General features: G+C 36.8%; 1 protein-coding gene and 2 long non-coding RNA genes across 4 annotated transcripts; 2 read left to right on the top strand and 1 right to left on the bottom strand.

Annotated features, from left to right (window-relative positions):
* The first annotated feature begins 977 nt into the window (after positions 1-977).
* RpL10 (ribosomal protein L10) lies at positions 978-4,215 on the top strand. Its single transcript, XM_014243740.3, has 4 exons — positions 978-1,136; positions 1,189-1,494; positions 1,703-1,865; positions 3,968-4,215. The coding sequence occupies exons 1-4, from the start codon at positions 1,114-1,116 to the stop codon at positions 4,130-4,132; spliced, it is 657 nt and encodes a 218-aa protein (XP_014099215.1). The 5' UTR covers positions 978-1,113; the 3' UTR covers positions 4,133-4,215.
* Positions 4,216-12,926: 8,711 nt separating this feature from the next.
* LOC138858962 (uncharacterized) lies at positions 12,927-14,275 on the bottom strand. 2 transcript variants are annotated; one of them, XR_011398000.1, is made up of 3 exons: positions 14,052-14,275; positions 13,289-13,408; positions 12,927-13,230 (listed from the first exon to the last, which is right to left on the bottom strand). It is a non-coding gene; the product is annotated as an uncharacterized lncRNA (long non-coding RNA). The 2 variants fall into 2 exon arrangements; XR_011397999.1 differs by having other exon boundaries at positions 13,289-14,275.
* Positions 14,276-15,573: 1,298 nt separating this feature from the next.
* Positions 15,574-16,508, top strand: LOC138858877 (uncharacterized). The gene is made up of 2 exons (XR_011397905.1): positions 15,574-16,140; positions 16,205-16,508. It is a non-coding gene; the product is annotated as an uncharacterized lncRNA (long non-coding RNA).
* Positions 16,509-16,705: the final 197 nt, after the last annotated feature.

Genomic DNA, 16,705 nt, shown 5'->3' with positions numbered 1-16,705 from the left:
AAATTTTAATAATTTAAAACAGGGGGATCTATGGTACCTGTTTTAAACAATAACTAAATTAACTAATAACTTACATCTAATTAAGTATGGTATACACATATGTAGAGCAGGTATATAGATTTTCTTCTTTCTGTCTTAATATCTAAACTTATCATAAGTTGCCAAGGGCGCTGGGTAAAAATGGAACTTTCTTGAGTTTACAGTTCACCTCATGACCTTCATATTAAATGTGTCGCCAAACTGAAATAATAGACAGTAGCATTTAAACCGCTTAGACAGATAACTGCAATGTACAATTTTATATGATTACGTTTACATAAAACCTTACGAGATGAAGCAAAATCATATTGTTGTTGTTGTAGCGGCAGAAACAGTACTTGATATTCGCTGTGTATTTTTGAATTGGACCGCAATACATGTTTGAAATATTTATTTGAGTTATGTTTCAAAAATCTGTCAGGTTTGAAACAACGTGTATATTATATATCAGAGAAAAAACTAAAAGACGAAGCGTTCCTTCTGCAGCATTATAAATTAGCCGTTGGCAGTAAGCTTATTTGACAACGTATAAATAAACGAGTTTATATGTATAAGTAGTTTTGTCCTCACCTCTTTTAAAAATTTTTGTTAAGAGCTTATAGTGTAAATTTGAGTCATAAAATTATTAGAAGGTTTAAAGCTCCCCAATTTAAATAACAAGAATTATTTGGAATTTTTTCTTTTTCATTAAATATTTGAAAATTAATTTCACAGTAAAAAGATAAAAAAAATTTCAATGGGTTAACACAAATGACAACTATGAAGGAAATATAAACCAATACAAAGAAATAATTCGTCACATAAGCATATGTACATTTATTACTTGTTTTAGTTGGTTTACTGAATACTCTGATACATATATATAGGTATGCCATTCTCTGTGTTGTAAATCAACTTGAGGTAATTTATTTACTTACTCAACGTGTGAGCGATATGTAAGTATTATTCTAATATTGCCTATTATTATAAACGCATGTCTATTACGAATTAATGAAACTCTGTCAGTTTGGATATACTTGATTTCCTTTTCCGTTGGATTCTTTTAGTTGAAGTGGACGTGTCTAAAATCTTAAAATGGGTCGGCGACCAGCAAGATGGTATGATGGATTTATTGGTATATTATTCATGTTAATTGTGGTTTTTCAACAGTTATCGCTACTGCAAAAATAAACCCTATCCAAAGTCCAGGTTTTGTCGAGGTGTTCCAGACCCCAAAATTCGTATATTCGATTTGGGCAGGAAAAAAGCATCGGTTGAAGATTTCCCATTGTGCGTTCACTTAGTATCTGATGAATATGAACAACTTAGTAGTGAGGCGTTGGAGGCTGGTCGAATTTGTTGCAACAAATATTTGGTAAAATACTGCGGTAAAGATCAGTTTCATATACGTATGCGGTTACATCCGTTCCACGTGATTCGAATTAATAAAATGTTGTCATGTGCTGGAGCGGATAGGTAAGAAAAATGCAATATTTACGACTTGTTAGTATTTTTCGTTAGTTATTTATTTTAAAATATTTTTATTTACGCCACAATTTTAAGTGATGAAAATATCGAGCACTGGGGTATGAGTCAAATGATTATTGACGACATCTGAACATGTTCCTTTGAACAAATAAAACTCCAAGAGGAAACAATTTTCTAATAAAATTAAATATTTCAGGCTACAAACTGGAATGCGAGGAGCTTTTGGAAAACCACAGGGAACAGTCGCTCGTGTTCATATCGGCCAGCCAATAATGTCAGTTCGTTCGAGTGATCGTTATAAGGCTCAAGTGGTTGAGGCTCTTCGTCGTGCCAAGTTTAAGTTTCCAGGACGGCAAAAGGTTTGTATTTAAATTATTGTGAGGGTTTTTAACATCCTTTATTGGGTGATACAAAATAGCGAATTTTCTTGATTATTTTATAGTCACTTACACTTCATGAATTTGTTTGTATATACAAGGTGCCTTCCAAAGTAAACAGGACTTTAAAAAAAAAAAAAATGGTTTTATCGGCAAAATCAATTAATTTTATTCAATATAGTCTCCTGCTTTAATACAGCTTTTGCTCGGTCCAAAAACATGTCGAACGAGTGCAACCTTTAAAATAGCCTCCGAAAAGGTAGAAATCGAACGGTGCCATATCAGGTGAATACGGGGAGTGGTTGATTGTTAAAGTGTGACTTTTGGTGAAATAATCAGCCACAAGAGTCGATCGATGAGACGGCGCATTATCGTGCAACAAACGCCAACTTCCATCTTCGCGATATTCGGGCCGAAAACGTCAAATACTGCACACCAAACGCTTCAAAACTCCAAGGTAGAATACCGCATTAACGTTTTGGCCGGGTGAAACAAATTCTTTGTGGACAATACCCTTGGAATCATAAAAACAAATCAGCATTGTCTTCACCAGGCGCGATTTTTTGGGTTTCGGCTTGTGCGGCGCCTTCCATTTACGACCACTTTGAAAACGTTGAAACCACTCGTGCACTCTGCTACGGGATAGGCAATCATCGCCATAAACTTTTTTCATCAATTGAAACGTTTCGGTAAATGTTTTACCACTTTTAAAACAAAACTTAATGTTGGCTCTTTGTTCGAAGCTCATTTTCGCAATTTCTCACACTTAAAACGTAATAACTTCACTTCCAACAGATGAAATGTCATGAAATTTTTTACTGGAAGTCGATAAAGGATAGCAGATTCTAACGCACTAGTCGACATCTAGATGGCGCCACTAGAGTTTACTTTGTTACTATTGTACTGTTTATTTTGGAACGCACCTTGTATTCATTGAACAGTATACAATATAGTGTAAAAATAGCTTTCAATATTTAACTTACTGTTCAGTTTTATTATTTATTTTATTGTTCAGTATTATTAGTTCACACATTATCAAAAGGCTTGTAAAATGGTAACCAGCGTTACCTTATCAACATCTTTTGTAAATGAACTGATCGAAGTAAAGAAAACAGATTATGCATCAAATACAGGTATCCAAAACATAAAAAATAAGGTAAATGTATAGGTTAGGTCCCCCAACTAAGGAGGCCTCAAAAATAAATTTTTTTTTAAATCGTCTTATTTTGACGCGAATATTACAAATCCGTGAGCGGAAAGTGAATTTTTTCAATAATATATGTATATATTTAAAATATATTTAAAGCATTTTGCACATATTTTTCAAGTCACTTAGCTGTTCTTCTAGCGGCGAAATTCTTCATAATTCAGATCAATTAGCTGTAATCACCAGTTCAGCGAGTTAAACATTTTCTTGTGAAAAAAATACTGAAGAAATGAAACAGTCACAATTTCTTTTGCGCTGCACTGGCGGCCTTCGGCCGCGCTTCAAAAAAATTACCCTGGTCGGTCCAACACCGAGGTGTCCATAGTTCTTTTGCACCAAACTCCTTTCAGCAGCGGAAAAAATAAAATAATTAATTTTAATGTATCACAATTTTTTATTTTTAATGCATATGTATTAAAAAAATTCAAAAAAAATTTTTTTTTTGGTTTTTACAAAAAAAAAAGAAAAAAAATTATTGAAAAAATTCACTTTCCGCTCACGGATTTGTAATATTCGCGTCAAAATAAGACGATTTAAAAAAAAATCATTTTTACCGCCTCCTTAGTTGGGGGACCAAAACTATACATTTACCAAAAATAAAATTATATACTTATATATATAATATAAAATAATTTGGGAAATCTTTAGTATACCGTTCTAGGCTTTCGGGGATAAAATGGGTATGGGCGGATAGAGGAGATCATCCATATCAAGAATATATATATCTGCAATTTAGAGCTTTTAATATTATAATTGAAAGTCTAAACCAATTTTGCCGATTTGACATCTGCGTGCCATTAGCTATATTAAATCTTTATATTATGATTGTCAATTAAATCATATAACATTGTAAACATATTTATGAAATGTTTTTTAGATTTACGTATCAAAACGATGGGGTTTCACTAAGTATGACCGTGACCGCTATGAACAACTACGTGATGAAAATCGCTTGGAACCAGATGGATGCAATGTAAAATATCGGCCAGAGCACGGCCCTATAGCAGCGTGGGAGAAAGCACAACGCGAGGTTTATGCTTAAAAATTTATAAACTATGAAATAAAGTTTAATAAATATCAGAGTAGCGTATCTAAATGAACTCATTACTCACTGCAAATTTGAAATTATTTTTTTCATTTGAGGAAGATAATTACCATTAAAATAAAATTGTATGCCATTCATCCTCATTTTGTGTAATTGAAAATTTGGAATGAATTAATGAACGAAGATTTAATAGATATTTACAAATTCAAATTCAAAAAATTAACATCATCAAAAATATAGGTCGAGGTCCCCGAGAATACTTGTTAACAGAAGAAGTATTACTTAAGGGCTTAAACTTTTGACGAAAAATTTCTTACATATCCGCAGCAAAAAAATAAAAATTACAAGTTTTGCCCGGTGTGGTTTTTGGTCTGGTGAAATCATCGACCTTCCGAAATGAAGCTGGTGACACCGTTACTGTCAGTGGAGAGCGTTATAGATCGATGATAACCAACTTTTTATGGCTGCAATTGAAAGAAGTTGATCTTGACAATATATGTTTCCAACATGATAGGCTACAACAACCGAATGATTGCGAAAAAAGTTTAGAGAATCTATAATATCAAGAAATTGTGTCATTGAATGACCTCCAAGAAGTTGAGATTTATCACTATTAGACTACGAATGTGTATGAGATGGCAATCGCGACAGCAGTGTTGAAAATTTGTCAAAGTATCACGTTCTGGGTAAATTTCTGGCAACACTTCTACTGTCACTTTTTACCCTGCAATTTATGCAAATAATCGGCAACACTAAATTTTTGTCTGCACGTCAGCAGAGTCTCGGCAAATATGCAACTCAGTTGCTGTACTGCTAAAATTATTACGTAGCTCGACTACACCCTACTTCTTTTTGGGTCATTTGAAATCATTGATCTTTAGCAGTAAACCAGACTCTTCAAGCTTTAGAAGTCTATATTGATATATGATTGGACTTGATTTATTGGGAAAAGTACTCGAAAATTGGGTTCATCGAATTCGTTCCTGCAAAAGATGTCGTGTAGTCCATTTGAATGATGTTATATTCAGAACTTAATTGTATCGATTGTACTTCACATTAAACAAAAAAATTTTGAATTTCCTTAACAATTAGTGTTTTTCTTTTTAGAACAAAAAAAAAAATGATATCTCTCTTATTGGAAAACCCTATAGTAAGTAGAAGTGTTAAAATCAGGAAACTGCTGAGCAGTTGTCTGCATTATTTAATTGTTCAAAATTGTTAGTTGATAACATTTGAGATAGATTTGAGACATTTTAAATTTTTAACAATAATACATATATTTTAATTATAAAAATTTTCAAATTCAATTTAATTTAGCTCTATTTCCGTCGTACATTCTGACAATATCATTGGAGACTCCACAGTAAGACCGAGGAGATAGTTGCATATATGATCCGGGAACACGTATCGATAGCTGCAGTCTAAGAAACAAAGTTAAACAGCCGCTCCGATCTTCTGAGTTCGCAGGTTTCAACGTATTACATAAGGATCGCGACCGAGATAATGGTGGAGGCCTAGCCTTCATACTGCACATCACCGTGCAATATCGTCTAATCTAATCGATGGTGGAATCGACCGCAGACACTACCGTTTAATGTCAGGGTCTAGCTGTACGGTCAGGCGATGTCGAGCTCGAGATATTTAATGTATACATCTCCCCAATTACATGTTGCCCAACAGGATATCGTCCGAATATAGGTGCACTACTTCGTGGTGAAACCCGTTTGGTGCTAGGTGACTTTAACGAGCACCACGATGTTTGGCACTCCTGCCTCTCAAACGATCGTAGGGGGATGGAGCTGGCGGGACAGATTGACGATTCGACATTCTGCACAATGAATGTCGAAGCCCCCACCAGAATTATGGGCACCTGTAATAGCTCGTCACATATTACCATCGTTAGCGGTGGTCTGATAAACAATCTGGCGACCTATGCTAACTCTTGCATTACACCATCTGCCCATAATTATCTCGATTGAGAAACCACCCGACTTTATTTCTGTGGACAACCGCACCTTTGTTAACTTTAAAAAAGCTAACTGGGTCGGCTTCATAGAATTTACCGAGAGCACCTTCAACGCACTACCCATTCCTACGGATGTCATCGCTCGGTTCATATCGGCTGGAAGAATCGCGGAAATCCGCCCTAATTTCCCAGCCAAAGCAGCTGTATTAGCAAACGAGCGTGACACCTTACGCCATGTCGATCCCTGTGATCCTCGAATAAGGGATCTCAATTTGGAGATTCGTCAAATGGTAAATCAGCATAAGCAGACAAAATGGATAAAGCACCTGAAGTCCTGCAATCTCCACAGGTGTGAGTAAGCTTTAGACTACTGTCAAGGTCTTGTCTAATCCGAGGAAACATGCCGACCGAGTTGAAATTCAATTCAATGGCCATGCCTCCTCGGAGTTTACACTGCACCCTTCGACCGACAAAGCAAAACGATGTGTTACCCGACGGCTCAGAGTGCCATCAAAAAGGCCAAATCGTCCAAATCTATGGGCCCTGACGGAATAAGCATGCTGATGCCAAAACATCTAGGCTCGAAGGGAGTAAGCTACCTCACTACCTCAACTTGTAAATGAACAATCTTCAAATACCCGATGTGTGGAAAGTCGGAAGAGTGGTCCCACTACTAAAACCTGGGAAACCCATCAACAAAAGGGTGTTTTATCGTCCGATAACGCTCTTTTGCCTAGTAGTGAAGACATTTGAGGCCTTGCTACTCTCGACATTCACTCACCACCTGAGCCCAGCAGACCACCGAAAAGTGCACAGCACCACCACAGCACTTAGCGTCATAAACGCCCAGATAGTTCATGGCCTAAACCAGAAGCCACCCTGCGAAAGGACGCTCCTCGTAGCGCTGGACTTGTCAAAAGCTTTTGACACAGTCAACCACACACAGTGCTACCTGAGGACATAGAATAATCCACGCTCCCCCCCTTCCAGGGTGAAGCGGTGGACTCGTAGCGTTGGACTTATCAAAAGCTTTTGACACAGTCAACGCTACTACTATGAACTACCTGAACGGTCGACATTCAACCGTACTGTTTCGAGGTCAAAACTCCTAACTAAGCGGAATTAAACAGGGGGCTTAGCTGGGTGGTGTCCTCTTCACACTACTGTTTCTACATCTCGCAACTCCCCCAACCACCAGAGGGAATTTCCGTGACCTCGTACACTGATGACTGCACGATATTGACGTCGGACAATGAAATCGATGGCATATGCTCGAAAGTAAACGGCTATCTCTCCGACCTTTCTCGCTTCTTCTCTGCAAGGAGTCTGACACTCTCCCCACTACATCCACAGCGACCATTTTTACAAACTGGATGAAAGAGTACAGACTGGATTTAATTATTTCAGTCGATGGCACAAAAATTCCGACAGTCAAAAACCCTAAAATCTTAAGCGTTACATGAGACAGTCTGTGCTCTTTCACTCCTCACTCGACCGCGATAACTGCCAAAGTACAGAGCCGCTCTTAGGGAAAAGACAAAGAAACATTGCTGGCAACATACAAGACAATCGGCCGGCCGGTCCTTAACTATGCTTCTCCAATATGCTTGCCTGGATGTAGTGCAACGCAGATGAAGAAGCTTCAGACTTATCTAAACACTGCACTCCGGACTATCACGGGGTGCCTCTTGATCTCAGTGAATGGCATACTAGGAGTCAAGCCACCACCCATAGCAGAAGTAGAGCTCGAGTTGCCTCGCGAAACCAGAGTGACCCTCGCGCAACTTTGTTCTGGATATTGTAGCAGGTTAAACTCCTACTAATCCAGAATCGACCTCGAGATTCCAAATATGTCCTGCGTGCAATGAGTCTCCGCATGACAATAACGAACTCTTTGCATGCCCAACAAACCCAACTCATCTAACACCCATTTCCCTATGGTCCGACCCCGTCGAAACAGCTCGTTTCCTGGGCCTCCCGTTAGATGACCTCGACGACAACCAAACTATAACTTATCACCCAAGCGGGGACTAGGGAACTGTTACAACAACAACAACATTTAAAATAGACAACTCTAAGCTATCTTCCCATTAATTTTCAGTCGAAATTTGCTGATGCGTGCAAAAAGTGACAGTAGAAAGTGATTCTGTTGCAAGTGTTGCCAAAAATTCACGCAGAACGTGATACTTTGACAAATTTGCAACACTGCTGTAGTGATTGCCATCTCTAACGCACCCTATTTAAAAAAAAAAAATGAGTAGTTTATTTTTATTTATTTACGAAAGTTTCTAACAAGAATTAGTTTTTATTAAAACAAAAATCGTTGCTCTTAAACACATTATGGATTTTTTATAGTAATCAGGCAGGTTCTGGAATCCGAGTGAAAGTATATATTATAATGAATACAAAAAGGAGTGAATTTGGCTTTGGTGTTCGCAAAAACGAACACGAACGATTTTCGAGGAAACTTTCCTACAAGACGGGTAAAAGTTAGCTAGCTGGTTACCGATAAGTTATCAGTAATTAACGCATTAGTTATCCGATAGGTTACTTTTGTTCTATACTTGGGAAAAAGTAACTCCTTTTTCACTACACTTCGGTGTGATTATCTTACTCGCTCTCTCTAGTTGCATTTGAGCAAATGATTCATATGTATAATTCACGGCTCTACTTTGCCAACTATATGGTAAACTATTTATTACACTTCGGTTAGGTTGATTGTCTTCGAAGTCAACTAACGGTAGTACTAACTTGCTGTTTCGACGAGGTCGGACTAAAGGGAGAAGGGTGTTCGTTGGGCATGCAAAAATGTGGTAAGTGTCATGCGGAGACTCATTGCATGCTGGACATATATTTGGTAATTTCGGGGTCGATTCTGGTTAAGGAGGAGTTTAACTGGCTGCAGTACCCAGAGCGAAGTATACCATTCATTGGGAGGGAGTCGTTGAAGATGTTGATTGCTCCACTGTAAATGGCTGTCAGCAAATGTCTGAAGTTTGTTGCATCCGAAGTCTGGTGGGTGTACTACTCAACGTCGTCGACGTAGTCAAGGAAAGGCCTGGGAGACGCTTCCGCTTCAAGCAGACGACTGCAGGGAGGTTTCTGCGAAAACATCCCAGCAGAAACTGCCAGTCTGTATTTCTTCGTCCAGTTAGTGAATACGGCCGTTGTGGATTTATTGGGGGAGAGTGTTAAGCTCATTGCAGAAAAGAAGCAAGAAAGGTCGGAGAGATAGCCGTTTACTTTTGAGCACATGCCATCGATTCCATTGCCCGACGTGAATATCGTACAATCATCTCTCTGGTGGTTGGGGGAGTTTCGATATGTAGAAAATAAACAGTAACGGGGAGAGGAGACCACCCTGTTGAACCCTCCGTTTAGTTCTTCTTAGTTTAGATGTTTGACCTCGAAACAGTACGGTTGATTGTCGACCAAACTCTAGAACTATCTGGGCGTTTATGACGCTAAGGCTGTGGTGGTGCTGTGCACTTTTCGGTGGTCTGCTGGGCTCAGGTGGTAAGTGAATGTCGAGAGTACAAAGGCCTCCAATGTCTTCACTACTAGGGAAAGGAGAGTTATTAGGCGATAAAACACCCCTTTGTTGGTGGGTTTCCCAGGTTTCAGTAGTGGGTCCACTCTTCCGACTTTCCACACATCGGGTATTTGAAGAGTGGTCAGCAACAGGTTGATGACCTTGGTTAGGAAGCTTAGTTTCGTCAAGCCTAGATGCTTTAGTATCAGTATGTTAATTTCATCAAGGGCTAAAGGGTTTGGATAATTTTGCTTTATTGATGACACTCCGAACTTCCTCATCGGGGAAAGTGAGTGGCGCACGGTGTATTGGCAGTTTGCGTCGGGTGACACATCGATTGGTTTTGTCTGTCGAAGGTTGCAATGAGAATTGCCATATAAAGTAGCTCGCGCACTTTTTCGACTCCAAAGAGGTATGGCCATCGAATTGGATTTCAACCCAGTCGTCATGCCTCTTTGGATTTGACAAGGCCTTGACAGTGGTCCAAAGCTTACTTACACCGGTGAAGAGGTTACAAGAGTTCAAATGCTCTATCCATTTTTTCCGCTTATGTTATTTTACCATGTGCCGAATTTCCGAATGGACTCGGGGATCGCAGTGATCGACAGAGCGTAGAGTATCGTGCTCGTTACCTAAAACAGCTGCTTCGGCTGGCTAATTAGGACAGAGTAGCAGCAGCGATCACCTTGCGGAATTTACGATCGCTTACGATGACGTCTGTAGATAGTGCGGCGAAGGTGCTCTCGGTAAATTCTGTGAAGCCGACCCTATTAGCTTTGTTAAAGTCAACAAACGTGGGGTTGTCCATAGAAATAAAGTCGGAAGGTTTCTTGATCGAGATAAATATGGGCAAATGGTCTGATGAGAGGGTTAGCATAGGTCGCCAAGTTATGCTATTTATCAGACCCCGCTAAAGATGGTAATGTCGGACGAGCTATTACAGGTGCCCATAATTCTTGTAGGGGCTTCGTCATTCATTATGCAGAATGTCGAATCGTCTATTTGTTTCGCCAGCTCCATCCGATCGTTTGACAGGCAGGAGTGCCGAAGATTGTGATGCGCGTTCGCCAAGTACCAAACGGTTTTTACTACGAAGTAATGAATGCAACTAACTCCTCGATCTTACTCTAGAGTCCGCTGTAAATAAATTGTAGTAGTCGAGTTTGTCGCGGGTGTGAAGGGGTGAGGGAGTGGCGAGTAGATGGTAGGTGTTGAAACTGTAGAACCCGCAGGGGCGATTGTCGCACTGTTGTGTTGCCTGGTCAGATTGAGATTCATACTGCCTGTTTGAGCTCCTAAGGAACGTAGAAGTTCTTTATTGGCAACTCGACGGGAGTAGCGACTCTGTGCGTGGACATGGTGCAGTTTACACGGCCGTTGAGACTGGTGTTGCACTCATGTGTTGGCAGCATGGGGCCTGTGGGTGGCCCAATCCATTGCATGTTTTGCATCTAACCAAGGTGGAGTTTGGATGAGGCCTCTTGCCAAAACGCAGCAGAAAAATTCCTCAGGGCCCGGGTTGGGCTCAATGCAAGCTCGGGTCAGGAGGATGCGGAGCAACACTGCTGCTAGGAGTTGCTCCAGGGAAGACAATTTTAAAGTAAGACTCACCGATCCAAACGGGATTAGATCGCCGAGGTAACAACCCTTGGCCTGATAAAATCCGGGTCAATTCCGGTAACGTAGAACCGGCTGTTGTGGGAATTGTCGTTAGTTTGTTTGGTTATTGCTACGGTTACCTATAAGTTACAGAAAATTGGTTCATATGTTATTTGTTTGGTTAGCCATTGGAAAACTGGTGGATCGGTTACCTCGTCAGCTTCTGTGGGTTATTTATTGGTTACCACTGCATAACGGTTACATTTTTCCTTATAAATAAAATAAATTAAATTCTTGATTCATTTTTATTTATTTAATTTTTCATTTATTTAATTATTTTTTATTTACATGTTTATATTTTATGGTTCTGTTTTTCCTTTTAATTTTTATAAAATTTTAGTAATTATTTTAGTATAGCTTTAAGTTATTAGCATTACTATATATATAAATATATGTGTATATATTACAAACTAAATCTTCTTTCTTGAAATACTTTTAAACAATTTTTATTAATATTTTAGATTAGATTTCAAATATTTGGAATTACACATGTATACATGTGATATTGAAGTCCAGCTGAGAACTGTCAATTAAAGTTTTACAATATCTTAAATAAATAAAAAGGAATTAAAAATTTATACAGCAAAATGCTAAATTCTCAGCTGATGACATTTTCCAAACCAAAGGTTTTAGGTTAATATGAAGAAATGTTCCACTTCCAATTTTGTGCAAAAATGAACCAGAAAAAATAATTTTTTAATAAAAATTCCAATAAATAATGTATATATACATATTGAACATAGATATATACAATATTGGCCAGTTATGATTAATTTATTCATACTAATGTTATTATATATAAGTATATTATTATAATGTCGATATATGGCCTCAACTATGTACGAGGTGTGTTCAAAGGAAAAGGTGAAGTTTGATTTTTGATTAGCAATATTTTTTTTTTGTTATAATAGGACACATATGTTAATCATGTCTTTGCATTAGGAGCCAATTTCGATTAGTAGTTTGTTTTTGTTGTGTGCTCTTCGATTTTTGACTTTTGAAAGAAATGGATCAAAGAATATGTATGTATGTTGCAAATGGAATAAAGTGCTCCAAGGCACTTGAAATGTTGACTTTGGTATTCGGTGAGTCCACTTTGTCTCAAAAAAGTGTTTATAACGGGTACAAACACTTTACAGAAGGCCGAGAAATGTTGATGACATTGAGCGTCCTGGAGGTGCGACCACGTCAACAAACGAAGAACACATCGAAACAGTGAAAAAAAATTTTCTTGAAAATCGTCGAATAAATACTAGGGAAGTTGCAGGATGTTGGCATATCAATCGGCTCATGCCATTCAATTTTATCGAATGTTTTGGGAATGAAACGTGTGGCAGGGAAGTTTGTCATCATCACGATAATGCACCAGCTCACACATCAATGCTTATTCGTGATTTTTTGGCTACAAACAAACCACAAACCACCTCAATCACCGTATTCACCAGATTTGGCTCGCTGCGACTTTTTCCTATACGCAAAACTGAATAAACTAATGAAAGGAAAGCGTTTTGCCACACTTGATGAGATCAAGCCTGAATCGAAGAAAGAGCTGATGGCCATACCGAAAAGCGCATTTCAGAAGTGCTTCGAGGATTGGAAAAAGCGTTAGCACAAGTGTATTATATCCGAGGGGGATAACTTAGACTTACTTAGTACTCCTCAAAACATACCTCGTATAACATTTGAAATATATAAATTACCCCGATGACACATCCCTGCAAGGCAATACTACCAAGGAGACAAGTCAATGTAGCTCTTTCCCCCCTGAAAGCACAAAATAAGTCAACCTACCTTGGAATCACCATTGGGAAATACCTCACACAATGCTTCACGATCGCCACACAATGTATCCCACTTGAATTCCAGTTCGGACAATTATTCTCTTTCAACTCTTTGATCACATCATCAGTGAATGCCTTCGCGGTTCTGGTGACCCATCTATATATATATATATATATATTAATAATTTTTTATTTGATTAATTTTCTTCCTGTACTTGGATATAGTCATCAGGGTCACATAATTCTTGATTAAAACAAAGTTAATGCCATCCTTTTAAACGTTTAAACGCGTAGGGAAGTAATCGCCATTTCTTTGTTTATCACTATTGTTCAAACTAAAAACATAAAAAAGAAAACAATAAAAACGCTTTGTAATACACAGGTACATAAAACCTCAATTAATAATGGTAGCGTTAAAAGTCAAAACAAAAAGTAATTAGGAAATATATTACATCCCTCAAACTTATAGTCTTTAATTTCGCGCACACTTTTCACTCAACTAGTTGATACGCAAAAACTTTTTTGCGGCAACAACGAAATTATGTAAATTGGCTGTTTGATATATCGCTGCCGTCTTCAAAATGTTAAGGCAGCTAGCTTCAAGATGACATTTCCCGACCAGAAAATTCGGTTCAGTCGTGTCGTGCCGTCGCCTTTGTGTTCAGAGCATTAACAACAAAAAGTTAAATGTGGTTATATAGTGGAGTAAGACCAGAAACTTTACAAGTGTAGTAGTGAATTGGATATACCGAAAAGCGCATTTCAGAAGTGCTTCGAGGATTGGAAAAAGCGTTAGCACAAGTGTATTATATCCGAGGGGGATAACTTAGACTTACTTAGTACTCCTCAAAACATACCTCGTATAACATTTGAAATATATAAATTACCCCGATGACACATCCCTGCAAGGCAATACTACCAAGGAGACAAGTCAATGTAGCTCTTTCCCCCCTGAAAGCACAAAATAAGTCAACCTACCTTGGAATCACCATTGGGAAATACCTCACACAACGCTTCACGATCGCCACACAATGTATCCCACTTGAATTCCAGTTCGGACAATTATTCTCTTTCAACTCTTTGATCACATCATCAGTGAATGCCTTCGCGGTTCTGGTGACCCATCTATATATATATATATATATATTAATAATTTTTTATTTGATTAATTTTCTTCCTGTACTTGGGTATAGTCATCAGGGTCACATAATTCTTGATTAAAACAAAGTTAATGCCATCCTTTTAAACGTTTAAACGCGTAGGGAAGTAATCGCCATTTCTTTGTTTATCACTATTTTTCAAACTAAAAACATAAAAAAGAAAACAATAAAAACGCTTTGTAATACACAGGTACATAAAACCTCAATTAATAATGGTAGCGTTAAAAGTCAAAACAAAAAGTAATTAGGAAATATATTACATCCCTCAAACTTATAGTCTTTAATTTCGCGCACACTTTTCACTCAACTAGTTGATACGCAAAAACTTTTTTGCGGCAACAACGAAATTATGTGAATTGGCTGTTTGATATATCGCTGCCGTCTTCAAAATGTTAAGGCAGCTAGCTTCAAGATGACATTTCCCGACCAGAAAATTCGGTTCAGTCGTGTCGTGCCGTCGCCTTTGTGTTCAGAGCATTAACAACAAAAAGTTAAATGTGGTTATATAGTGGAGTAAGACCAGAAACTTTACAAGTGTAGTAGTGAATTGGATACCTCCGTCTTGTAGGATCATTAGTTTGGTTACCAAAACAATGTTAAGGTAACGAAACAAACTGTTTCGGGAAGTAATAAATGTTAAAATTTCAGTACAACTTTTGATGTTTCTTAACATGTAGCCAAGGAAACCACCGTACATAACATATCTACGTTAAGTACCATGTTAAACATTGTAGTTCTCAACTTTTTATATGAGTTGTGTACAAACTCGCATGTACTTATTTTAAAAGTATAATGTAGATACTTTAGTTTAACAAATACAAAAAACAAAATAACTACACTTTTTTTAAATCCATTTAAGATATTTGCAAATATTGATAGAAAGTTCCCGAACTCAATATAACCATTTTAGTTTTTAAATTATCAAATGTATGTTACTTATTAGTAAAAAGTATTAAATTTATCAATTTAAAATAGTATAGTTTAATGGTCACACATGTATGTACGTAATGTGCGAATGTAACTATTATTGTGAACTATAAAAGTTCAACAAACATTATTAACTATCTATAAACCATATATAAGGTTTCTAACAAAAAAATAGTAATAATGTAGTAAATATGTAAATGTTAACGAAAAAATGATTGTATATACATAAAAATGTTAGTATTTGAAATCTAATATAAACTAATTACTAGAAAATTTTAAAATTATTGTAAGAAAATTTAGTTTGTAATGTATATACATATATACATGTATGTATAAATGCTAATAATGAAAAGCTAAACTAAAATAATTACTATAAGTTTATAAAAATATAATCGAAAAATAGAACCATAATATCTAAAATTATAAATAAATAAAAAATAAATATATAGAAATGAAGCGAGAATTTAATTTATTTTATTTATAAGGAAAAAGGTAACCGGTAAGGAAAAAGGTAGCCGTTAGGCAGTGGTAACCCATGAATAACCAAACAAATAACACATAGAAGCTAACGAGGTTCAACCAGTTTTCTGTAGCCAATGGCTAACCACGCAAATATCCTTCTTTTTGTTTTCTGTAACTTATAGTTAACCATAGCAATACACAAACAAACCATAATCAGTAAAAGATGAATAACTAACCAATCCAAAAGAGTTAGGAAAGTAAAATGTAGGTAGCATTTGTGTAGTGAAAAAGGAGAAATAGTTACTTTTTTCCCGAGGCTAGAACAAAAGTAACCTATCGGAAAATAAATGCATTAATTACTGATAATCTAAATACTGGAAAAATTCCTCTGTATGACAAAGACTTAAGGCGAGGGATAAAACTATTTAATATCGATATTTTTTGGAGGGATGTTTTGAAAAAACTTAATGCTCCTCCATGTCGCGACGGAGACGGTTGGCATAAACAATATAAAATTTGTAAAATTGCATTTGTGTATCTATGAAGGTGCTTAACATTAATGTATGTATGTATATATTTAAGGAATGGAAGGACTCCAAGTTCGAAACAAAGAAAAAAATGGTACACAACAAATCCGAAGCTAGAGCCACAGGAGGAGGAGTTAATATTATTATTATGTACTTAAATTCACAAAATTGTTCAAATATTTTTTTTTAATACCAATGCCACTTTTGGGAATATTATACTTGCTTAATTTTAATTATAATTTCCGATAGCTTTTTTTTTAGGCGTTACGATAGGAACAAAGCGACGACAACAACTTGGAAACGACAATTAAAACGACAACGGAAAAAGGGCTGATGATTCAATATTATATCCACTAACACATCACTAAATAGTTCTTACTCATTTATTTAATCATAAATAGTGCACAAAAAGTTTTAAATCATAATAAAAAATTGTTTTAAGTTCCACTTATTTACACGGTTGCATGCAAACAAATAATAAGTGTTACCATACTCATATTTTGCAAATGAACTAAAATAAATAAAATGGAAAAAATTAAACTGCAAATACAGGAAG

The sequence above is a fragment of the Bactrocera oleae genome, chromosome 2 (assembly GCF_042242935.1).
Source record: "Bactrocera oleae isolate idBacOlea1 chromosome 2, idBacOlea1, whole genome shotgun sequence".
NCBI lineage: Eukaryota > Metazoa > Arthropoda > Insecta > Diptera > Tephritidae > Bactrocera > Bactrocera oleae.
The sequence above is the reverse complement of the archived record's forward strand: the minus strand, read 5'-3'. Positions and strand labels throughout refer to the sequence as shown.